Source organism: Maylandia zebra, linkage group LG7 (genome assembly GCF_041146795.1).
Source record: "Maylandia zebra isolate NMK-2024a linkage group LG7, Mzebra_GT3a, whole genome shotgun sequence".
NCBI classification, from domain to species: Eukaryota; Metazoa; Chordata; class Actinopteri; order Cichliformes; family Cichlidae; genus Maylandia; species Maylandia zebra.
The window spans coordinates 16,753,409-16,779,960 of record NC_135173.1 but is presented as its reverse complement, the minus strand read 5'-3'; the positions used below and the strand labels follow the sequence as shown (position 1 = coordinate 16,779,960).

General features: G+C 41.2%; 1 protein-coding gene across 1 annotated transcript; it reads right to left on the bottom strand.

The window, feature by feature from the left end:
- Positions 1 to 1,772: 1,772 nt before the first annotated feature.
- alx4b (ALX homeobox 4b) lies at positions 1,773 to 24,793 on the bottom strand. Its single transcript, XM_004567714.3, has 4 exons — positions 24,092 to 24,793; positions 13,887 to 14,200; positions 5,627 to 5,755; positions 1,773 to 5,301 (listed from the first exon to the last, which is right to left on the bottom strand). Exons 1-4 carry the CDS (start codon positions 24,432 to 24,434, stop codon positions 4,981 to 4,983), a joined length of 1,107 nt encoding a protein of 368 aa, XP_004567771.2. The 5' UTR covers positions 24,435 to 24,793; the 3' UTR covers positions 1,773 to 4,980.
- Between the last annotated feature and the right edge of the window lie 1,759 nt (positions 24,794 to 26,552).

Below are 26,552 nucleotides of genomic sequence, written 5' to 3'. Positions count from 1 at the left end.
AAATGTGCAAGCCTGCAATGAAGCCGTTTTTCTCGTATTCACGATTGCCAGTTCCTCTGCTAGACATGGAAGCTTTATTGGGTGACAGCAGGCGTCTCATGAGTTCTGCCATTGTAACGTGATCGAAGTGCTCCAGTAAACTGTTGCGGCGCAGTGGAAAAGTTAGCATTTGTTTCTGGGAGCAAACAGAAATGGATGTGCCTCAGTGCAATGTTTTTTTCTTCTTTTTTTCCAGGCCAAAGACCAAAGCAGTGGCATGATGTGAATTGCCACAGGTTTTCTATAATTGTTTTTATTCTTTTTTTTCCTGGCCATGCTTTCTCTTCCTCTTACATGAGAGTTGTTCTAAGTGGTTGCTCCTTCTCTGAAGGATTTTCAGAACAAAGGGTAATAACGGGGGGATTGATTACACACAGAGATTTTGCAGTGTAGGAAAGATATTTTGGAGCATTTATAAGAAAAGATTTCCTGAACACTGTCTTGTCTCATACTTGTAAAGCAAAAACAAAGAACATCTGTGTGAAAAGAGGTTCTATATTTTCTTACATCTCAGTTTATTCTAGCTCTGGCTACAGCTAGATTGACCACCTGTAGGTATTTAAAGCACATTCAAACTATTAGGCTTAACTTTCAGTCTAATGGCTTAGGCAGAGCATCCCATCTGGACGCTGTTGATGCGAGAAAAAGGATGGAATCGGATATCAACCCCAAGAACACAGAAAGACAGAAAGACACACATCCACACTCGCACACACACATCACTAAAAATGTTAATTATTTCATTTTTAGAGGCACCTATTGTATTTTTCTATTTATGTTAATAAATGCGTGTAATTTTATGTTCAGTTCAGTTACATTTTTTTCTTGTATCACCATAAGAGCTATTTATGTTGCAAGATAAAGAAACGACCCTACAATTTTAGTGAGAGATCCACAACAATTACATGATCACATGTGAACAACAATTTACTAATAGCGGGGAGGAAGAACTCCCTTTTAACAGGAAGAGACCTCCGGCAGAACCCTGCTCAGGGAGGAGCAGCTATGTGTCGTGACTGGTTTGGGAATGAGGAGAAAGAGAAGAGATACAGAAGACAGAATGTTTATGCATTCAAATGGAAATATGTTGATGTTTTTGAGATTTGAGGTAACTATTATGAGGTCTGATCGTTCAGAACTTTTTATGTAAGGAGACACATTTTAAACGGATTCTGAATTTAACAAGAAACCAACAAAGATGATTTCTCTCTGTATGGAAGAAATATGATCTACTCTTAACTAGCTGACCATAGATAAACAGTTAAACAATAGGTTCTACTGTCAGTGCTTTTTTTGCATATACTGTATGAAAAGTTCGTAGGTCACTGTTGTGATCATGCAGTACACTGCTGAGTGTTTTTAGAGTCTGAAAATTTTACTTTTCTCTTTATTGTGCTACTGCTGAAAACATAAAACATTGCACAACATTATTTCTTATTGTTTATTCAAGAAATGTTTTCAGCTGCTCCCAAATTCACAAGGGACAAAAACACCAAGTAGCTCCAAAAGTTATAACTATAGAGCCACTACTTTTGGTTTTTCAATGTGTCGGTTTAATAATTGTTTACAAGTCGCTGTCCATCTATCCGTTAAATACAATCCTACAGCCAGCATTCACTCACCCAAAGAAACAGCCCAAATAAACCAAACTCCTTCTCTTTCAGAAAATGATTGTGGTGGACATGAGTTAAATTTCTTAACCTTTCAAAGAAAGAAAAACAAAACTATTTGCACTCATTCTACCACTGGAGATCAATTTATTTCAAAATCATTTAGAAACCATCATTAACAAACACAGCGAGTTACTTCTGTACAAAAATACAGCACATGAGCAGCGCTAAATATGGACGGGCTTCGTTTTTTTTCTCTTTTTTTAGTTTTTCTTAGTTTCTCCTGGGACAAAACCAAAACCACGTAGTCTCTGGCTTTATTAAAGGAAGCGTCCCAGTGGAATAGGCAAAAATAATGATTAAAAAAAAACTCGGACAATCTAAGTGCAATAACTTATTGCACTGGCACAATCATACATGGAAATATTTGATTAATATACAGAAAAACGCTTAAAGCCATAAACAAAATGTGAACAAGTTTTCAGCCTTTCTTCCATGGCTACTTTTCAAAATAACAAAGAACATAATTTTACATTTCTCGGCAATATTAAGGTAATACTTCATTGGCTTATCTCTTGTGGTCCATTATTTGACAAATAAGCAAAACAAATGTACAAGCAAATGAACAATATTATTTATATTGTTCATATTCACACAATATGACATTACAACCATGGATTTCAATTGCTTTATTTCAGTAGTATCAACACGGACGGAGCTGCAGAGGAGTGGAGCACTGAGGGAGTACCGGCAACGCAAGGTCAACTTGACAAAGTAAGGATTGAGCCACACATTTCTAATCTTAGAGGTCCTTGTCTTTTACTTTGCTGAGGTTTGAGTACCCTCTGCAGGGAATATATAAAGAGAATACAGACATCATCATCTGGTCCTCCTTAAATGGTCTTTCCTTGCACACACAAAGGTAAACGTTAACATTTTTGATGTTCTGAACGGAAAACATGGTTGTACATGCTAGTGCATGTGAGTCCCTCTCTTTGGGACGTCTTCATAAAGAGACCAGAATGACACTAAAAATGAAAAGACAATGTAGAGGCTGAGCAATCAGCATTTTTCCCAAGAAGCAAATAAGTATTTTATCCATCTTTTTCTGTGCAGTCACATCATTTCAGATTATCTGAATCCTGTTGTTTTGCTCTCTTTTGCTTGTGCTTGTTTCCATCGCACTGTACACACAGTGAGACAGAGAGCAGAGGAGTAGTAAATGGACAGTTCTTATGTAGCACGTTTGCTTGTATCAGTCCTAGGCTTGTATTAAGCCTAGCTCAAGACTAAAAGAAAACGTTGATAAGGATCCCCGCTGAAAAACGTTTTAGTCCAGGACTAGAATTATTCCAAGTCCAGGAAACTAAACCTTGAAGATTAAGACCAGTAAGCAACCACTAAGAGGACAGAGCCATGCAAGGTGTGGGCCTGTCACTGAGATTAAACTGGGTTTGCTGTCTTGCCCAGAGAGGAGAATCAAACTGCTAACCCTCCACTTCATTGTCAAATTATTCTACCACCTCAGCCGCAGCAGAACGGAAAAGGAGAACGGCAACACAAACTTTCATCACCACGGTGGGCTCATGATCAGCTGACTTAAAGCACATGGCTACCATGCAATAAGTTTCACAATGCAGACGTCAGCCAATTATCATGACTGGATTTTGGTGTTTTTGGCTGTCATGTAAAATACCTTCCTAACTGTAACTGAAATATGAAATGAGGGAGGTGAGCAGTGGCCAGCGGGCCCTTTTGTTTTGGTTTGAGATGCTGACGCAACATTTAGTAGTTGAATAGACAAGTATCACCATTAAAAGAGGGTTTTTTATATTGCTGAAATCTCAGATGTGACTGCAGCAGTGGGTCACAGTAACTCAACCACTATAATCATATACACTTGATCAATGAAGTCATTTGTCAAGCAAAAGCACCAAACAAACTGTTGAATTGATGTTTAACTTTATCTTATGTTACCATAAACTGAATATCTTTGGGTTTTGGGCAGCGAGACATTTTAAGACGTCACACTGGGTTTCTTGCCATCATCCACGCAGGAGGAAAGAAAACCGATATGTAGCCCAGCATGCGTCATAGAGAGATCAGCCAAAAAGCTAATGAAGCCTGTCTCTAGCCTCGGCCTGGAGCCCAGCTCTGGTGACAAGCTTATTCCGGCGGGGTAACACACACACAGATACCCCTACAATCACTGGACATGCTCACCACATTCCTGTAGTCCAGCTCTAATGTCATCACATTGACCAAACATTACTGAATGCTCTTCGGGACGATTAGGCCCACTGATTTGGCCTGCAGTCTCTGGCATGTATAAGATTCTGTTACCAAGCTATGAATCGAACCTTCATCCCTGCTGAACCCGCGTCTAGTGATGAAGCGATCACTTCTGTGTGTGTGCCGTATGTCCTCACCATGTAGACTGTGATGTACTGCAGCTTTCACAGGGCAGAAAGGCTCATTTTGATGCTAATTAACTGTGTCTATTCCTGCTGGTTGCTGATTAGAGCTGGCGTGGTAAGCTGGTGTTGAAGGTTGCTGCTGTGCATTCCTGTGCCAATGGAGACACCATTTCCTGTAACCTGAAGCCTGAGCCTATTAGTTGAACCTGTGGAGGGAACCCTGGGAGGGAAATGACAACTTCATTTGAAATTGCTGCCAATCCAAGCCCTGCCCTCCACCCAGACTCAATTGGCAGGCCATGTCTGCTCTCGCTCAGTTAGACTCTGTTCACTTACTCTGCCCTTCTCTGCAGGGAAATAAACTCCCAACAACATACTAGTGAAATGTACAGAAATGAACTGGTTTATGCAGTGGAACAGAATGGTGTGTGGTGGGATGGTCGGTATAAAAGATAGGATGAAGAAGGCAAATGATGTGAATCAAGATCTGCTCTTTAAATGACGATACCGTACTTGGCATTATAGGCTATAAGGCTATGAGGACATTAATAAAACCAGGTTTGGGTTTGCTGAATTTTACTGAAAACAGCGTCATGTTAAACGGTTTATTGGGGTGTAAACACCATAGTTGCATGAGACCTGAGAGATCAAGGAATCAAGAATGAACATCTAGGTGATATTCTCATCTAAGTCACACCTCTGCTTGTCTCTCACTTTCAGCATCTGCTGATTATCATAGACACAGTTGTCTTGGTTGCATCGGCAGCTGCGGTGGCCTCTGTTATCTCCACAGTCTCTCCCTGTTCATTTGACCTGTGTTATCATTAGTGCTCGCCTCCTCCCCCCATAGTGCTTGCTGACGGCTGCTCCGGGGCAGGGGCCTTATGGGGGCAGGTTGGGATCGGGCTGGAACATCATGTAGCCCAGGAGATGGCTGCACTGTGTTCCTTGGCCTTCATACGCAGCGCAGCTATGCTGGAGGACTTTCGATCTGGATCAACATTGAGATCATAGCCATTGATTCCCCCACCGATCCCAGCGCCCCCAAACAGACTGCCCATATGAGTCTGTCCCATGTGGCTGCTTCCTGGACTTGGTACACCCAGGAAGTCAGAGACGCCTCCAGGACCGTGAGGGTGAGGGGGCATGCAGGAGGGCATAGAGTCACAAGGCACGACACAACCGGGCACCGGAGATGCCCCGCTGCTGCTCCCTATCCATGAAGGGTTCTGGATCTGGAGAAGAAAAGGAGGAGATATTTTCATAATAACTGTTGTTTCAAATGAACACATGAAAAATATTAGTCCCGCCATAGTAATCAGAATCAGAATCAGAATACTTTATTCATCCCGAGGGAATAGTCACCTGCACAGAATTATTTTTGATTTGATTTGATTTTTTTGCCACATCAGCTGCTGTTAATAGTAGAAGCCCTCAAATTTAACACTTAGACCGAAGAAACGTTAAGAGAGAGCAAATTTCACACTTCCTAACTGCAATTCTGATATCTGCCATCAGGTCTATCTGTAATGTGCACACCACTGAGGACTGAACATTTACCTGTGCATAGTTCTCAGGTCGAGTGAGCAACGGCAGCTCGTAAGCTGTGGAGAAGTGCGTGCGGACCTGTTGCATCTGGCCAAAACGCTCTCTCTTCCTCCACTTGGCTCTGCGGTTCTGGAACCACACCTGCGAAGAAAACAGACTATCAGGAAAATACCTCTAACCAAATAGAGACCAAACACTATCAAACAGAAATGTGACTATCCTTCTTAAACGAGGCCATTAAAGCTCCTAAAAAGTACACAGAGTGCTTTAGTTTTTCCCACAGAAAACTGGGCCATCTTCTTGCTAAGAAAGACAAAGTAAAAGACCACATAAAATGAGGACAGTGAAGCAAATAAATTCTCCCGCACATGAAAGTCCGAGACCCGATTTTAAGACTTGACGTGTCTTTAAAGTGCCGTCCACACTGAGCTATTGATGTGAAAATGGTGAGTCTCCCCTGGTGCTGCATGTTTCAGCTCCTCCCTTTGATACACAGACGTCTGCCTCCCTTCAGGCTGCCCGCGTCGACAGATCCACATCTGGGCCTGTAGCCGTGCATAAATCACTCTGAGAAAGGTGTGCTCTCTCCCACATGTCAGCACAGTGGGATCCAGTGGGGAATCCTCTGTATAATCCATGGAACAAATGTTGAACTTTTGACCAGGACATATATATATATATATCACCTCCTACATCGTTCCCTCGCTCACCTGGAGACCGCTGGAAGCACTGTGAGAATCATGTTCTTTGATTTCTCCAGTGCCTTCAACACCATTCTTCCCTCGGTTCTAAAGGACAAGCTGGTGAACTCTGGAGTGGACCATCACCTCACTACCTGGATCCTGGACTACCTCACCGACCGACCACAGTATGTGAGGACTCAGGGCTGTGTGTCGGACAGGGTCGTCTGCAGTACGGGGGCCCCACAGGGAACGGTTCTGGCTCCGTTCCTCTTCACCATCTACACTGCAGACTTCTCCCACAATTCCACCCAGTGCTTCCTGCAGAAGTTCTCTGATGACTCTGCAATAGTCGGCCTCATCACTGATGGGGACGACAAGGAGTACAGAGGTCTGACCCAAGACTTTGTGGACTGGTGCCAGCTGAACTACCTCCAGATCAACGCCAGTAAAACCAAGGAACTGGTGGTAGACTTCCGCAGGCACAAGCATTCTCCACTGCAACCACTGAACATCCAAGGTATGGACATTGAGGCTGTGGACAGCTACAGGTACCTTGGTGTTCATCTGAACAATAGACTGGACTGGACTCATAACTCAGACGCCCTCTACAGGAAAGGGCAGAGCAGGCTGTACCTGCTGCGGAGACTCAGGTCGTTTGGAGTGGAGGGCCCACTCCTGAAGACCTTCTATGACTCTGTTGTGGCTTCTGCTATCTTTTATGGCGTGGTCTGCTGGGGCGGCAGCATCTCTGCTGGGGACAGGAAGAGACTGAACAGGGTGATCCGAAGGGCCAGCTCTGTTCTAGGATGCCCTCTGGACCCAGTGGAGGTGGTGAGTGACAGGAGAACGGCGGCTAAGCTGTCATCCCTGATGGACAACATCTCCCACCCCATGCAGCAGACTGTGACAGCACTGAGCAGCTCCTTCAGTGGGAGACTGCGGCACCCACGGTGTGGGACGGAGAGATTTCGCAGGTCTTTCCTCCCCACTGCTGTCAGACTCCATAATAAAGACTTTAACTGATCAAGCACACACATCCATACATATGCAATAATACTAAGTGCAATAATCCTTTCTGTCATCGTTGTATTTTTACTCAGTTGTATATAGTATTTGTATTTGTATTCTATTTTTATCTTATTGTATATTTATTTTATTTTATTCTACTGTATATAGTATTTTATTTTATTCTATTCTGTACAGTTGTGTACTGTATTTATTCTTATTGTATTCTAATTTTTGCCTCATAACTTTTGCACTGTCCACTTCCTGCTGTGACAAAACAAATTTCCCACGTGTGGGACTAATAAAGGTTATCTTATCTTATCTTATCTTATCTTATCTTATATACTGTATATATGAGCATAGAGTATATGTATGTGTGTATATTCATCATTAGCTTTACTGAGCATTGTTTGTAGCACATGAAATGACTACTGCTCTTCAGATTTGTAGACTTGCTACTTCTCAGAGGGTTGAGCTTTCGGGAACCTACTGACAGACCAAGTGCAGGCTGCTTAGTCCACTTCTCCATGACTGCAAAGTAGAAGATGGCTATGAAGGCTGAAGCCTAAAAGAACTCCCCAAGAACATTTCCCCCCTAAAATCTTAGTGTTAATTGATGTGATGCCTAATACACTGTAGAAATTCATGATGTTCTACATACTGGAAGACAAATCTCATCACTTTTGCTCTTCCAAAGGTTTCTTCCTTATCTAGGGTTACACGATATTGATGAGTGTGGATAAAAATAAGGAAAAATACATACTAGATATTGATTACACACATACAACTACCTGGTAAAATAATTAATGTTTTAATAAATGAAGAATTCATTTGTTCTAATAACAAACAATGAAAATAATATTCAGTTGCAAACTTAGTACTATTCTGTTTTATGTAGCCCAGTTGTGTGTCCTATTGTTTTGGGAACTAAAATGAAAAGAAGATGATTAGCAAATAAAACAGTACTTTGCAAAAGTACTGTTTTATTTGGCATAGGCATGAACACATTTATTCTTCAACACAACCCGAACTCTCTCAGGCAAACTTGCGTGTAGTTTCTTTAAGCGGTCTGTGGGAATAGTTCTTCAGGCTTCTTGAAGGACATTTAAAGGTCTTTTTTGGGTGTTAGCGGTCTTTTGTTCTATTCTCTGTGAAGATTTTGAGGTCTGGGCTCTGGGGAAGCCATTACATAAGCAGTAGTGTTCTACAGTGTATTTTTTTTCTATCCAGGTATAGTTTTACTGCATTGTCAGTATGTTTGTGATCATTGTGATGTTGAAGCTGCTGCCAATGAGATGCTTTCCAGACGATATTGCATCAAAATCTCACTGGGTCCTTGACACCATGGGCTGAAATGCAGCTCCAAGCCATGACAGAGCCTCCATTGTATTGTACAGGAGGCTGCACTACCTCTCTCTTCACTTTCTCCGTACATATCGACAACCAGAAATATAAAATCTACCTTCATCACTCCAGAAGAGCTGTTGTCACTGATTTTCAGTCCAGTTCTTGTGTAATGTGGCATACCTCTGCCTTTTCTCCCTGTTTCTCTACCTTCAGAATGACTTCTTGACAGCCACCCATCCACTCAGGCAATTTCTGATGTGGTTCCAGTAAAACAGTAGATGGACGGATCTCACATGTCCTGTGTCAGGTATTTGCTGGATTTCCCCCCCTATTTTTTAAGGACCTGACCTTTTGATAGACTTGCCACTTCTTCTGCCATGGTGTGTTATCTTTGGCATTTTTTGTAGATTCAATAAAATAAATATGAACAAATGATGCGCTTTTGTAACAGTTGGCTAGTAAAAAAGTGCCTAAAGATAAAATTTAAAAGTGATTCTTTACTAAGATGCGTTTTACATACAACACTGGTTCCCTTGAGTTCCCTTGAGTCCCCATATCCCTTGAGTTAGATGCTTTTTTTATATTTGAGTGATGCATAAGTCACTGTTAGCTGGGTTAACAAACAAGAAAAAACATTCATCTAAAAATGGTCAGTTAGAAAGATTGGACTGAAAATGAGAGAGAAAAAAGAGCCAATGTCCAAACAAAACCTTAGACCATTTTAAAAACTTCTGAGAAAGTCTGGCGCCTTGGAAGCAAAATATAAGGAAATAAAGGGTAGTCCAAGACTTTTATACAGTACTGTATGTTTCAAAATAGTCAACAGATACAGATTAAACCATACAGATTATCACAGCAACTGCATCTTTCGTTAAACTTTTTTTCTGTAGAATTTTCTCACATCTCCTTGCGAGAGAATAGAAAAAGCAGAGGGGGTTACTGGGAGTCTCCACATGTTTATCTGTATCTATTTGTTGGTTGTTTGAATCTTATCCTCCCTGGAGAGAAGGGGGAAACTTCTTCAAAGAGAAAAGAGAGGGCAGCCTCGGTTTGACACAAGGGTTAGAACTTGGATTGTTGGGCTGATTCCCAGCCCAATCAGCTTGTGGTTTTCACAGTCCCTGACATGCAATTTCCCTTCAGTCATCCCCTTCAAATCCCCACTCTTGTCTCTGGCCATTTCTCTCAGTCAACAATAAAGTTTGGTGGCAGAATTGAGCACTGTCGTACAAATGCATATTTGCAAAATGCTGATTTTCTTATAGTAAGGACTTGACTTTAAACATATGAGATAAGACCACCTATAAGCACCCTAACCTGCAAACTCATCGTCTCATTTTTTTAGATGCATTGACCTCCTAGCAAAGTCAAAGTGAATAACATATCCATATGTCTGTATTTTTGCAAGAAACTGACGTAAAGAAGTCTCGTCTGACTCCGACATTCTTTGGGTCAGCTGGTGAGATTAGAGAACAGCTCACCCTTACTGAGTGGTAAGCTGATATGTGAGGTTGTGACTGAACCCCAATGTCAAGGTGAGGGGTTGGAGCCCTTTGAATTATATCATATGTTTGGAAGTAGGTTTGTGGGTCTATTTTATACTCCTCCTGAGGATTTGGGATCTATTATTGTTTAAGATTTGTCATGCCTTTCCTTTGGTGGCTCTTTGGTTGCACAAGCTCATAATATCACAGGTTTCCAAATATAAGCCCCAACATGAAAACAGCAACATTAAGTTTCATTACAGCCTCAGTTCTACAAAGATATGTTACTAATGTGATTAATGTATTACCAGCTCAAGGACTCAATTTTCCTCCAGATATATGCAATTCTGGCAAAGTTTGAAAGATGGCGTATAAGTTTGTCCATTTACTAACTCGCCACAGGTAAACCACAAGGTCTTTATGATGTCCACGGTACCCTCATTTAGTTTTATAGTAAATGTAACAGTCTATTGATACAACAGTGATTGGTACAAGCCAGGTACATTGTAAACAGTTAATCACAATGTAAACTTACTTATATTCTAAAGCCATTTCAGACTCTTCAAGAATTTTTCAGGGCCCTGCACGAAAAATACGTGTTTCTTTCTCAGCAAACCTAAGTTTTTAATTTTAATTGTGATTTTGACAAATAGAGATGCCTCATTCAGTTTTCATACTGTGCTGGCACCACATGATATGTAGCTAGATTTCCTGGATTTTTATAATATTTAGATACATGCAGGACAAGAGCATCTGCTGGATCAACCATCAGAGTCGTACTGCCCTTCCCTCCGTCTTTGTAAACTAGCCTTAATTTTTGGTTACCTGTATTATGAAAATAGTCACATTTCATTTAAATATTTATAAAACTCTTTGAGGAAATGTTGTCAGAATAGCAACAGAGCCTGATGAATGACCTTCTTGATTCTGGTCTTAGATTGTTATCAAAAATATTTAAAAATCGCATATTTCAAAGCTCTGCTGTCAGTCACCCAGCGCCGTTATTGTACTCCCACTCCTGTGTTGAAGCTCAGGCTCTTCTGTCCCTCGCCACCCCGCCCCCAACTCCGACCCCTCTCTCCATGTCTCTCTCCTCCCTCCGTTTTAAGTCAGTGAGGGGAAGTGGGGATATTGGAAAGTGAGATGGGAGAATGTTCAAACTGGAGCTTGTTTTCATTTCATGTTTAATTTCCTGATGCCTAAGCCCTCGGCTTTCCGCAGCTAACCCCTCTGACCTTTGAGAGGCGTGCAGACAAGAGCAGTGGACCAGGCGTGCACACACATACACACAGAATCACACACATTTGCATACCATGTTATACTCACATTTCAAAGTTGCTCTCCAAAAAATGCAGTATTTTAACCTGGACCCTCTCAAGCACTTACTGGAAGCTTTTTCATAAACAGTTTCTGAGCACATATATTTCCCTTGTCTTGGTTTCTGAGTGTGTAATGTTTCACAGAGAGTTTGCTCTACGTAGCTTTTCCTTTGAACGGCAGTAGGAACAAGACCCCTGCCAAATAGTTTGGCAGAGAGATAATTCGGGAAACATTGTGGAGTCAGATGTGTCCCTTGCTGCTCCATCTCTCATAGTCCCTGACTTATAAATTCATGCAGTTCTTGAGAAACTGGTCACTGCTGTCTTTGTGCAAGCAGTTTTCCAATTAACATAAATTGTCTTAATTGTTTGTCATGATGAACACCAGTGGTTAATAATATATAAAACCCAAAATGATGCTATTTACCAACTACACACACTCACGACTCCTGTTTATTTTATTTTAGCAGACATCTGCAAGGAAGGTGGCTCAGTGGTCTTGGAGCTCAAATAGCTTGGCGGTGATACAGTAATTGCTAAAGACGCTGACAGCGAAATGCAGCTTACAGAGCCATTAAAGAGCTTTATTTATGCTCCAGAGCCAGCAGGCAGAGAGAAAGGAAGAGGGAGAAAGGGAGGGCAGAGTCCACAACTCCAAAAGTAGCTTTGAAGTCCAGCCGTCTCACCTCATCTCTGTCATCTAGGACCACTGCAATTGATAGACTGCCTCAGCAGTCAATCACGTACAGCCTCCTCCTCAATAAAAAGTAGGCCGTATGGTGAAGTTCAAGTCACGAGACTCTGAGCTAATTGCTTCTAAAGAAATTAATGGCACCAGAAGTCACAGATTGTGTTATTGGAAAGCTGCAGCCTGATTTTATGAAGACATTCAACATCAAAACTGAGGATGAAACCGTAGGACCTTGACACTAGCAATTTGGCAGAAAACATCTGTATTCTGGATTTCAATTGCTGTTGTTTTGCAGATGAAAAGGATTCTCGATAGCTTTCCGAGCATCGAGTGCCCCTTGGTATTCAACAATTGGATATCCCTGGACTTTGTCTCAATGTACCTTCAGTTGAAATTGTGGGGTTTAGTCTTGATTGCGTGCATATTTAGGGTTTGATTTTAGAAGTATGGGTCAAACCTCACAGTGACTCAACAGAGTCTGCAGTGTGCCTGTCAGATGAAGACGTTAATTATATTCATCTGGGGCATAGATGGGTCTGTGTGAATGCAACATGAATGTACTTATTTTACTGTACCACCACAAGGACCAGGCCCGGTTCTCTGTCCCTGACTATGTCTCGGACTATGTGTGGAAATTGAAACTGGCATCTCAAAGTGTTTTTTATATCCATGCCAAAATAGCTTTGATGGTGTTCCATGTGTTTTCCCTCGTTGCCTCCAGAGCTGTGCAGCGAAGTAGTTTAAACATGGCGGTGTGGGGAGAAACCCTTGGCCTCTGACCCTTTCCAGAGTCTACACCGTGTAAGTGCTAAGAGCAGCGTATTCCCTAAGTCTCCTCCATCCCACTCTGATCTAAAACTGGCAGGCACAAAGACAGATGGAGAACAATAGGCTTTGCTGTCTAATGCTAGGAACAGTCTTTGTAACTCTCAGCCTTCCCTGTCAGTTCCCCCAATGATTATCAGCGTGCAAACAACTGTACTCATGGAAACTGTCTTAACAAGACAGAAGGACACCATCAGCTGCTTCAGCAAGTGCACGGAAATGACATATGTTTGTATTAAAGTCTCAAAGTTCTCCAGTGGACAGACAGTTGTTAATTTCCCACTCACAATGCAACATTGTCTTTAACACGATCATGCTCATTCCTAAACCATATGTTTTATTACAGTGCCAATAGAATCAAAACACCTAATGTTTGTTTGTTTGTTTTTCCCTGAACCATGACTCTGAGTGGGGGGGTATGCATGTGACCCAGTCTGTCTGACATCTCTATGCTGGTGTTGTTCTTACATCATCATAATTATGTTTGTCCAAAAGTGCAACTAACCAATCACACTGTTGTGATGTTGCTTTGGACTGTCGAGGAAAACGAAAAGAAATGATTTTGTTCATATAAAAGTCTCTTCTGGGACAAGCATTACAACTGTTTTTATTAATTAATGTATACAATATAATAAATATATTAGCAAGTTGCTAGTGATAGTTTTGGTCAGCTGCAATCTTGATCCTGGATCAACATTTTTGTGATTGATATAGGAACAACAACAACACGGGGATATGTCATAAAGTAGATTAATTGTGTATTACAGTAATTTGTTTCGATGACATAAATAAAATCTGGTGATATTTTGATTAGATGACAGAGATTCATTTTCTCTTATAAATAAAGGACTTCTTAGATTATGTCAATGCAGAAAGGTGCTTTTCAAGCGTAACCCTCTGTTTTGACTTCATCCTCACCTGTACACGGGCCTCTGTCAGGTCTGTCCTGAGTGCCAGCTGCTCACGGGCATATACATCAGGGTAGTGTGTCTTCTGGAAAACCTTCTCCAGCTCCTCCAGCTGGTAGCTGGTGAACGTAGTGCGATTGCGCCTCTTCTTGCCTTTGTTGCTCTCGGCCTCGCTTTTTTCCAGTGGGCTAGAAAGGTCCGACCCCGGGCGCTCGCTCTGCCCCTTCACTCCAGTGTCCTTTAGGTTCAGGTAGCTGCTTTCCATCCCAGGAGGGTCGACGCTCTGGGGCAACTCAGACTCTGTCAGGCTGCTGCTGTCCTTTCCTGTATTTTGGAGATAAGAAAAGTAAAGAAGAGGTCAAAACGTTTATTTTTAACAGTTTGTTCTTTTAAAGGGGCACCACACAAATTTTATACGTTCTTTTTTAGTTCAAAATGCTCTCAAGCACTAAATCGCTCAAGTACTCCTTCTGTGGCTTCCTGTTACTGCTCAAAACTTTAATGTGGAATTTAAAATGTGAAAATACAAGCGTTTGGGTGAAGCATTAAAAGATGAAGGTAATACTTTATAACTATACCCACAACTAAAGGTGTAATTCCCCTGTAATTAAATGGAATCTCAGTGTATTTTTATTTAAACTACAGTGTCATTATATTTATATATATATACTTAAAGGTAGGTACCTTGCCTTTTAATTACAAGAGAAGGACAATTAAATAATACAAAATTATGAACCATGATGCTCACCATCATTAGGACTTTTAAATAACAATGTAGAAATATAAAGATATAAAAAGACAAGATTAAGTAACTCCATAATGCAACCCAAAAAGTGCAACGTTTTAACGATATTTACGTAGTTCTTAAAATTACTCACACACGACTTAAATTTACTGACAGTATAATTATTTCTTTTTTCCTGTAAAAACCTAACTTGTTACCCCCTTTCTTTCTAGAGTACCAACCTTTAAGTATTTGTATGTAAATATAATTGCCTTGTAAGTTTAAATGAAATGTGCTGAAATTCCATTTGATTAAATATCAATTACACCCTTGGTCGCTGTTCGTATTATAAGGTGTTAACAACTTAGAAAACATTCTCAAAATTGACTAAAGTGTGGCTTTACTGTGAAATCAGTTCATTTGTGTAATAATAAACAGACAGTTATCTTTCTGACCATCTCACAGATGAATAAAAACCGCCATGTGTTCTCAGTAATAGTCCCACGTTTACAGTTAGAACATTCATTAGAGCAACGTGTCATTAAAATGTGGCTGAATGATCACATTCAAGCCACCAAGAGTGTCTGCTCATCGTCACATTACAGCATCCCCGCCAAATGACATTTACTTTAAGCACACATCATCTCTGTGATGTTTTATTTTAAGGTTCAAAGGCCTCGTCTGTGTGCAGCAGGAAAGAAAGTTTGAAAGATATGTCACGACGCATTGGTGTGACCTGCAACACAACCCTCGAGCCCTTCTCCCCTCACATCTCTCAATCACGCCACCTGAAATCCGAGCCACACAAAATCCTGTGCGTCTCGGGCCGTGTGTATGGCGGGCCTTGTGTATGGGGGCAACCACGCTTACCCCACGGCCTTCCCCCTGAGATGTAAACAACATTGTGTTTGTCACCTTCAATTTTCAGTGCATCCATTTTGTTACAGACCTTGCTCTGTTCCTGTCAGCACATGCTGGCTTTTTGTTTCCTTTTAAGAGATGAAGAAAGCTGTCCCTTCTCCTTCAATAAACAAACAGCCGTGTGAATAAATAAGCAGAAGGGCTCTGGTTGCAGGCCAGTGAGAACAGTGTGCTCGGTCAGCCTCTGTTTGCCTTTCCTGCAAATGGGCATGGAGAGTGCCCTGTCCTAACTGTATTGGTCTGAAACCAGCGCATAATGGTCTCCTCCATATAAACAGACTTGTGAGTGTTGTGCAACACCACCATTACTTTAATCCAACAGAATTTTTCTCAGAGTTAGGAAGTGCCAAATGATTGAAAGTTATGGGCTTGTATGCATGCATTTGCTTTTGTTACGTTGCATTTTTCTTCTGAGTAACGTCAGTAATCGCTGTGTGTCATTCTTAGAAAGTTACCTCACTGAAAGAGTTGACACCTTTTGACACACAGTGAGTCACAGAGTCTTGTTTTTTAGTGGTTAACAAGATGACTGAATAGTTTTAGGGTGATGAAGTTAGGCGGTGGTTGTCTGCAACAAGCATGTTTGTTTTCATGGATTAGTACGCTTTGGGCTTGTGTGTCCCACAATGAGATGTCAATAGTCATCCCCTCAGAACTGCTGCAGCCCTTCCCTGCTTTCTGGCTCAGACCTACATGGGCTGAAACACTAATGGAACAACACAGCGTTGCCCAACTGGAGTTCATGTCCTCATACAGCAGTGGCCTACCTGTCAGATCTTTTTACAGTCTCCATGCAGGCAGATATTCTGACATCACCAACCCCTGAGCTGGCCTCGTATCCTCGAGCTACGTACAGTCATTTTATTCTGCCTCTGGGCAGGAGCATGGCTCTAGTGTTAGTAAAGTAAGACAGGTCAACTCCAGGTTCCTGTCTGGCATTTGCATCTGTGAGAGAAAATCCAGTTATGCCCCTGAGCAAGGGGCACATATCCTGTGAGACTGCAGCTGCACACAGATGAGGAGATGGGAAAAGGGTAGGATGGAGTGTGGGAGGTACTCCAATTTGTCAGTGCAATTAAAAAAATGATTTAACATTTTGTTAAATACACATATTTCTTTTCTTATCCAGACATTGGATCCACTGATCAATGCCAATCCCATAACCGTAACTAAATGTGAGGCTACCGTGAGCAGCCTGCTAAAGGCATAAGGACTGGAAAGATGAGGTAAATTGCTTGCCTGTCACTAAAAAATTCCACCAGGAAGTAACATATATATAACATATAGTCATGTAAAAGAGGAAAACTAAGTACACCCCATGATTCAGTAGCTTGTAGAACCACCTTCACCCGCAATAACTTGAAATAATTGTGTTCTGTATGACTTTACCAAATGTCTCACATCATTGTGGAGGAATCTTGGCCCACTCTTCTTTATAAGGTTGCTTCATTTTACTGAGGTTTGCTGGCCTTGAGGTTTGTAGCAAGAACTTAAGGTCTCTTTGGTTTCTGGAGCATTTCAATTACGTTGAGGTCGGGCTTATACTGGGCCATTGTAACACCTTTATTCTTTTCTTTTTCACTCATTTTGCTTTAGATCTGCTGCTGTGCTTAGGATCATTGTCTGTTTGCATACCCCAGTTTTGCCCAACTTATAGCTTTTGGACAGATGGTCTCACATTTGACTCTAGAATACTTTTGTATACAAAGGAGTTCACTGGTCGACTCAGTGATCCTAGGTGCCCAGGTCCTGTAGCTGCCAAACAAGCCCAAATCATCAACCCCCCACCACCATGCTTGACAATTGGTATGAGGTGTTTGTGTGGATCTGCTGCATTTTCTTTTCACCAAACGTGGCACTGTGCATTATAGCCAGACATCTCCACTTTGGCCTCCTCTGCTTAAAGGTCACTAAGTTCTCGTGGTTTGTTTAGATACAACTGTGCAAACCTAAGCCGTACTGCCATTTTTTAAATTTTTCTTTTAGAGAGAAGAGTAACTTTCCAAACAAGCCATACTTATTCTGTCTTTTTCTAATTGTACTGCCTTGAACTTTAACATCTAACATGCTCAGTGAGGACTGTAGAGTTTGAAATGTCGCTCTTGTCTCTGACCTTGGAGTGGATTTTCTGGGACAGTAATGATAACATTGTGTTAACACACATCTGAATGCTCCAAACCAGCAAAGTGCTAAAACTTCTACTTTTAGAGAGGTGGTCACATTTGCTAATGATCAATTATTCAAATGCATTTGATTAGCAGTGCCTGGCTCCTACTTACCCTCTTAATTCCCATGGAAGCAGTAAGGGTGAACTTAATTTGTCACAGGACTGTGTCTGGTAAAAACTTTGTCATTTTCAGTTCTTTGTGCATAGATCCAAAAAACATGCCCTTTAACAGAAACATTGTAGGGTATGACAATCAAAGAATCCTGAATAGAAATATATAGGGGAATTTGCCAAAGATACTACCAAAGAGGGGCTTTGTCCTGCCCTTGCATCCAAAGAGCCATCCTGAGCTACGTGCTTTATATCAGCTGAACCCAGAAACATATATTTCAATCCAGTTTTATTGCACTGATGCACACACACATTTAACTTTCATGACCCTTTCAGTTGTGTGGTGGCATGCTGTGTCTCATATCCCATTTTCAGCACTCTGATGGGATAACCGAGTGACAGTGATTGTGTCAGCACTCAGGACTGGGTTGTAAATTCATCCATAATGTGGTAAAACTTTGCTCAAGCGTGGTGGAAGTATAACGTTAAAGGGGAACATTTTTTTGAGGCAAAGTCACTCATCTAAACAGATTTCATCAGATCTGAGTGGTGTGTTTTTATGCCCCTTACACTGTTTAAACTGTGGTTATGAGTCTCTCTCCATTCATTTAGGTTGGGATTTGATGTTGTTATACTGCAGTATATTGCACTGGAAATCCCATAAAGCAGTATTGACTATTTGCAATCATTTGCCTCAAGATTCCTTAACTTTGTTTGTTGTTCTTTCGTTGTTCTTTGGTGATTTTGCAGGAGAAATTGAGACTGTTGCGAGTCAGTTTTGATCACCTGGCTGTATTTTGCTCTTCCTGAAATCTATTTATAGATGTATTTTGGGCTTAACTAGTTACTAGTCTACAGTTAGTTAACTGGCTACAGCATACATCCCTATAAGTGTTAATAACTGTCTCATCCATCAGATCCAAGAAGAGACTTAATCAGGGATTTTCCCACGCTGAACTCTCCCTTTAAGTCTCTGAGCTTAACCCAGTCTTTTACCACCATATTTTACACTGGAATCTGCAATAATCAACATCTTTTGTCTGTCTAGTATGCCAAACTCATCCCTTTTCTCTCTGTCACGCTAACCACACAGAATCCTTTCCCACAAGCATCTTTCAGTTTTCCCGCATGCTGAGCTGTCTCTTCTGCACGCTGCTCCGGAGAACACAGCCATCACACACTGCTTTCTTTTGGGAGCCAAGATTCCACTGTGCTGGCTCCGAATTTTTTTGGCATTCACAGGAATGTGTTTTTGACAGTTGTTCTAGTTTGAGCATTCAGCAACGTATATGTGAACGCACCATCTGCGCAATGTGCCAGTTTCTCTGTGACAAGCTGCAGACCTCTTCATTTAGCCGAGGTCAGGTGTTTACTAGGGTCAGCAATTTAATCACTGCTGAAAACAGAGAGAAAACATCAAAGTGTAATTTAACTGGTTGTAAAGCAACAGGGCACCCTCTCGGTTTTTATGGAACGGGACAGGGAGGGTCAAGTGAAGCCAAATAAAAGAAACACTATAAATTAGTAACCTGGGGAAGGGTTAATGACCAAACACTAAATAGGGAAGGGAATGCTTTTAAACAAAGTGCTCTGAAATGTTCTCTCAAAGCATTCGGAGCTGACAGCAGCACTCCACCAAATAAAGTCAAATATTCCTTCAGGTTTGGTTGTCAACAGGTGACTATTAATTTACAGTTAATGTCGGCTCGCAGACATGCTTCGACCCGGATTATTTTTTTTCTGCACCGCGCTCTAAGACCTGATGTTGACTGTTGTTTCCTCAGTGGAAGGGAGGCTCCCAGATGTTCCTGAGGAGAGATCGATGCCAGCGGCTCATGCAAGAATGCAGATTCCCTGGGAAACAGAAAAAGTCTTTCTGTTAAACCTCACTGCTGTCATATTACCTTGGGCTGGGTCGCTCACTGTCTCATATCAAAATGCGCAAAAAATAGTTGTGGGGTTAAGGTCGTTTGAGGGGAAACTAGTGGAAGAAGAACACAAGTGTCTTTCTTAAACGTGGAGAATCTTGAGAAAAACATTCACGTGTTTGAACTGTATATAAACTGCATATTAAGCATTAAGATAAATAACATTTGCCACTCTTGGCAAATGTTATTTATTGGCAATGTAATGTGGCAATGCTGCAACATTACAATTAGGTTGGTCATTACAAAATCCCTCTCTTCTAGTAGATCACAGTGGCAAGCAAATTCTTGCCATTCCCATGTCTCTTTTTGATCACACTACAGTCCTGCGCGGCCATATGTTCGCATTGTTCAACAACCCTGCAGAGGTTAGATTAGAGTCAGATTTAACTGATGAAAGTAGTAAAGGTGAAGCCACAGAGCCAGACTCAGCACAACAGGCCCCACAGTGTGTGCCAGCTGGCCCGAGTCAGTCGCTTTATTTTTGGTATGTGTGTTACCTTCGCCTGCAAGCGGGATGACTGAATGTTTAAGCATAAAAGCAGCAAAACACAGCAGAAAGAGTGAATGCAGGAACAGATACAAGCAGGAACTTGACATTGAGAAAAACAACACCCCACAGTACAAGATCTCGGGTTGCCAAAGCTATATGGATGTATATTTCTTTTCATGGCGGGCCAGTTGCTGCTCCTTTGCGTCCCGAGTCACACATTTATATGAGCCACTGCTTCCAAGCATTCACTCATTACGTATTCGAATTTATTCTGGTTCGCAGAAGCATGCTGGTACGATCACAGGTGTCACTCTGGCGCTCGCGTTTTTGCTAAAATCAACACAATGTGTTAGTCATCAGCACATGTGTATCCTGTGACATCACTTCCCCAAGCCTTTTAATGCGTACTTAGAATACTGTATTTTGACAGGACGCTTTTAAAGAGCTGCCAGGACTTTTTGAGCTTGTGTTTTGGTTTTCATATGCTGAGAAAATGTTTTACATATCACAGGATGCTCAATGTCCCACTGAGGAGGAGGAGGGGTTGTTTAAAAGTACAAAGATTGACAATTGTTGTACTTTCGGAGTGTATAATTTGCTTTGGTTATTTTGTGAAGAGGCGAAAAGGATATGAGCCTTTAGCCCGAGTTGTACTAGTATTACCACAATACTAGTGTCTCTCTGATTGCCACCTTTAAGCCTTACTTTCATTTTATAAATACTGAGTGAGAATACTCTAATGATTGCTTTATGTTCATGAAACAATATGATCTCCTCTCTGAAGCGAGCAGCCCCTATCAAAGGCAAAAAACTGAAATTAATTAAAATTAAACAGTGAGTTCAATAAAGTGCTGTGCACGTAAACAGTCGTTCCCACACATGTGCCGCTTTCCTGGAAACCCTCTCATTTCTCTCGAGTCTCTCAAATCATTACCCAATCTCCATGTCTGTTTCTGACTCCTTGCTTATTTGTACAAGGTATTGTTGAGACAGGGTTATGTAAACCAGTCCCACTTTGTCATCTTGGGGACTCTCTGTAGCTTCGGAGATCTGATGTTTGGGGAGTATGAATAATAACTATAGGATCCAGTAATGCACATCTGCCTTGCATTAATGCGGCCCTCTCCTGCGGCGCTGACCTGCATTCCTCAGCTCTCGATCAGCTCCAGGGATTTTTATTTCATTCATCGCCATGTGAGCAGGTAGTCGGCTCCATCCCTGTCTTCACTGCAGGACAGTCTACCTGATTAACGTAGGCTTAGAATGAACAGTCCCACCGATCGGAGCCACTACTGTGCACGGCTGCATGTTGATTCATGCTTGCTGAGTCAGGGTTGTTTTCTGCTTTTTCTACACACGTGGTTTATGAGACAACGTTGTATTATTAATAAACAAGATTTAAGAGTATATCCACACCACCTGAACCTGGATGTTATTTTTTAATAAAGTAAAATTAAAAAAAAAAAAAGCTTGAAATATTTTGATTAATATTTAAATTGGATTTTAAAATATTTCTTAGATTTCTATAACTTTACAATTTTCTCAGATGAATTGTACTGAGCTGCACTGAAATCATGTGAATGTAAAGGTGTTTCAGGGGTTTTGGATCTCCTAAATCAAAGGTGTAAATTTAAAAGAAGAAATGTGGATATTATGGAGCAGTTATTAAATACATTCCACGATAATATAAAATTCCAGTTCTTTGCACTTTATGTATATTTAAAAAATGGCCGTTTTAATACACATCTAAAAGAGATGGCCTAGCTGGTTGCCTCTCTTTTGGGTGTTTTGATGTATGAAAACAATTTCATGTAAAATCTTCAGAATGACATAGAGATTTGCCATAAACAGCTTTAGAGCCGTAGCTGAAGTTACCACATTCAAAATTCCCTTTGGGGACAAGACAGTTTTGTCATCATGATGGAGATAAAGCATCAGTATTGAGCAATATATCTCCCATTGAGGACCACACATAACAGCACAACCCTGTTGACGCCTGAGGCTTTGGCAAGTCCCCAAAGTATCCTCCCCAGAGCCACGATGCCTTCATCTGGCTGCAACATTTTCAATATTAACATTGCACAGCTCTCCTCAAGGGAGGCAATGTTGCATTTAATGATGGTGTTTAAATGATTCTGTCAATGCACTTGCCAAGTCGATTTAGTTCAGTGCAGGGGTGCTGAAAATGTTGGAGGCAGAAAAGGTGACAGTTCAGACTAAAGTGAAGAGTGACACCATTTTTTTTTCTCAGAACAAAAAAGAACACTTTGCACTTTGTGGCTGTGTGATGGTGGTTATACAAAAATGTATACTGCCGGTCTCCTCCTCGCAGATCACGCAGAGCAGAATTAGACCAAAGCACTTTTATTCATTATGTGTAATGAGCAGTTTTTAGATCTCAAATTTTGGAACTTTTCTGAACTTCAGTGAGAACTGCATTAGATGCATTTAGGATGGATTGCTGCAAAGGACTCGATTCACTTAGTTTTAGCTGTGATCCCAACAGATGTTTTCGTCTATATCACTGTGGTAAACATCTGGAATTGACGCCAACCGGTCTGCCTCAGTGTTCACCAAAATCTGATTTTTGATGTAGAATATTATAGAGATATGACATAAAAATATTTAAGATTACTGTCTGTTACTTTTTTCACCCTATTGCCCTTTTGACCTTTTGTTACTCGGAATAATTTGAATCGGATTCATCGGCTTAATAAAGTTGTCTGTTTTGATTTTAATAAAAGCAGAACCTTTTCTTTTGCCGACCTTAAGCGTGGCTCCAGAATTGTCGATTGTCGCAAAACTGTAAAGCTTTCATTATAAACGCTATTTAAATGCATTTGGTACGAAGTTGACTACACGGACAATTAAGGGACATAAACTAAGCATTGCTTTTGGCTTATAAACCTCCATCAAATGGATTAATTAATATTAACAAAGACACCTGAAAAAAAAAATTGCCCTTTTGTGTTTACTCTCACAGAATAAGCAGGACTTGCTGGAAAGAAAATTATAGGCCCTGCACATCCAAAAAATTCTCCAAAAATTAGGCCTTATGTTTCATAGGCTGTAAGGCTGAGGGTTCCGCGTAACGCAGACAGGTCTCAAAGTGCCCCAAATAATAATAATAACAGCAATATTCCACGAGTTGAGTTTATTTGTCAGCGATCAAGATAATTTATTGTTGACGATAACATGCTGCAGTTGTAGTTGAGTGAGAATAGTCACAGCGGTGCTGCGGGCTCGCCAGTCCAGCGATGCAGTGACAGACACAGGAAACAAAATTCTGCGTTAGTGCTTTTATTTTGTAGCGTCAGTGCGCAAAAAACGGACAAAAAGTCGATTTAAAGGCACAAAAATACCAAACTGCCTTTGGTCAAAGCGCCTCATTAAATCAAAATAAAACCCAGAGGTTTGATGCATTAATTATAACTCACCTTGCAGATGTACAAGTACCTAAAATCCTTTAATCTCACTAGACTTGTAAAAAAAAAAAATCAGCCTACTTCTAATATTTACTTTTTCTGCAATTATCCGGATTTAAGGGCTTTAATGTGAAGGTTATATTCCTGAGTCAGAACCAGTTATGCTCAAAGAAAATAGGTCTGTTTTTCAAAATGTGTTTTCTTTTCATACCTCGGCTTCTCCAGTCAGGCTGATGGGTTCAACAAACGAACTTATGGCACACTAATGCGCACACTTTCTCCTCCTCTCTGCTCTACTTTGACAGCTTATTTTCACACCGTGTGTTAGACAATACTATAAATTGCACTTATTGCTTGCAAATGTCCGGTCCTGCCTCGCATTTCCGTTAAATTTCTGGCCAACACATATATTCCCTGCAGAAATCGCACTTTGTCTTGTGCGCACTCACCATAGCAGGAGATGAGCGTCCCGTTGTGTGTGCTGTCCGGGTGCAGCTTGCTGCCTTCCGGGGGAGTTTTGCAGGTCGGTCGCTGCATGAAGAGCTGGTATTTGTTGAAGGTGCCCTCCTCAGCGCCATCCAGTGACTGGCAGTCCGGCTGGAAAGGACTCCTGGACTTCTCTCCGTAAGCCTGCCCTTTACCCGGAATGAACGTGGGACTGTATTTTGTTTCAGTGGTTGGGAAAGTCCTGAAAGGGTTCGCTTGGTGATCTCTACTTTGCGCAGTAGATGTACTATAATATGAATCCATCGATGTCATATCGCAGTATGAGACGCACGTATCTGCGTTCATACCTAAAAAGATATATTTTTAAAAAAATCCACACGGTTCTTGTTTCCCTCCCCTTCTACAGACAGCAGATATTCTCCCAAATTTCTCTCGCACTGACAGGCTCACACTGCCGCGCTCATGCACACACACTCTCACACTGGCGCATCTGGGACTGGTTAAAAAATGAATCAGATGTTTTCCAGAGACTGCAGACTGAACAAATGCTAAAAGCCCCCTGAAGGTTTGTCGGGGTAAAGAGAAATGCCTTCCTCAAGCTGATGCCGCCTCAGTAGCCTACAGTGGATCAGACACACGCACACGCAGCACTCCGACCTTCAGGCTCGACGCACGTCTGAAGTAGGGCCCACACCGAGCTTCAACCTCCGCTATTATGCAGCCAGTAGAAATGGGAGGTCAAGCTCAGAAGGGGGACAGTTTTTTTTTGTAAACACGCGGGAGATACAACACATGACATTAATGCAATTAGGGGATGAATATGACCGCTTTGATTCCCGTTGTTGCATGGCGTAGGACCTTAACCTCCTACTTAGAGAAAAAAATTATATATTTTTATTAACCTTTAAAGGACTCTTCCCTTCCTTTCCGGGGAAGCCAGATGCTTATTAAATGACATTTGTGGAAACATTTGTGTTCCAAATATGTGGGGGAAAAGAGAGAAAACAGCACAAGTGTAAATGGATCAAGCCGGAAATTCGAGCAGCAACAGCTCCTAAATTCAGTCGTCGTTAGACTTCAGTGTTGCATAAATGTTTTGTTTGTGTTTATGTTGTGGAGGCCCGCACGAAGCGCATTATCAGGGGGGGTCCGTTACTGCGCACACGTCCATTCACAGTGGAGGAGAATCAGAGCATCATTAAGCAGCTTTGCCATTTGAAAATGAGCACTTGTAAATATCGAATTGGCCTAATTATGAATCGTTAAGCCCATCATGTTCGCTGAAATAGGTTACTTGGCTTCGTGCGCAAAGATCTGGTACAACGAAGCCGCGCCGGCAATTTGCCTTTTCTAGACTATAAAACGCTGGAATGAAGCAGTTAAGGAAACAAGATGGGCCTTTATGTCTGTCGGTAGTCAAATTGGTTAAGCTGGCTCCAATCACGTCCTTAATTTTAGGATATTGTCAAGATTACCTAAGAGTTTGAGAGACAGCGAAAATGAGAAAAATAAATCCCAAATCTTTTACAATCTGGCGCAACCGAGCGTGTCTGATTCGCATTAATATCACATGGTGACATGGTAGTATACGGCAATAGTCCCTTAATATTTGGCCAAACATTATTATTATTATTATTATTATTATTATTATTATTATTATTATTATTATTTGTTTCTGCATTTATTTTTATTAATCTAAATTCTCGAGTCCTCTTCTCTTTCTTTCTGTCAGGTTTAATTAATTTTATAACTTTTATTTGTGGCTCTTGTTTAGCAACATAATGCAGTATACTCAGCCAGCAGGAGGATTGAATTTCTTAAAACATAAAATAAAAAGAGACACCAATAAGCGAATTAGCTCTATTTTTAAGCTGTTAGCGGTTTGTTTTTGTTGCTTTTTTGCCCGAAGCAGTAATCTTTTAGTATTCATTATGTTTCTTTCTCTGAGGAGGTCCCTTTGTTCACATTTTAAATGTGTTCACTTGTAAAATAAGAAAAGAGCCAAATGACCGGTTGAGGCCCGGTGCACGTGCAGTTTGTCGGCGATGTCCTGTCCACCGCCGGCATCTCTCCGGCTGTGCAGATATTCCTTAACGAGGCTTTTGACTGTTTTGTTAGTAAAAGTCTCCCGCAAAGAGACATTTCAGATATAATGAGTATGACTCTGGCTGCACACCACACCGACCCCAACTTTTCTTTAGTCATTTTCTTTTCTTTTTTATTTTGAGCCTGTGTTGCGGCTGGTAATGTGAGGGGCGATTAAACCTGTTCGGCTTTTATACTTCAGATCCCTGCAGTTTATTTCAGCTGTTTTATGTCTTCGTGTCTCGACGAGAGCACGAAGCACACGAATATAAACAAGCAGCAGAAAGCTTGGCTCCACAGAATGATCAGTGTTTGTTTACGTTATCAACATTATGATGTGAGACAGAAGACAAGACAAGCATACGGGTTTTTAATGCA

What these genes read in the sequence shown, in the direction of transcription:
- alx4b (XM_004567714.3), bottom strand. Translation starts at nt 24,434, where the DNA reads ATGAACGCAGATACGTGCGTCTCATACTGCGATATGACATCGATGGAT. An exon ending in GACGCTCATCTCCTGCTATG is followed by an intron (nt 14,201 to 24,091) that starts GTGAGTGCGCAC and finishes TCCAAAATACAG; the next exon opens with GAAAGGACAGCAGCAGCCTG. An exon ending in GACCTGAGAACTATGCACAG is followed by an intron (nt 5,302 to 5,626) that starts GTAAATGTTCAG and finishes TTTCTTCTCCAG; the next exon opens with ATCCAGAACCCTTCATGGAT.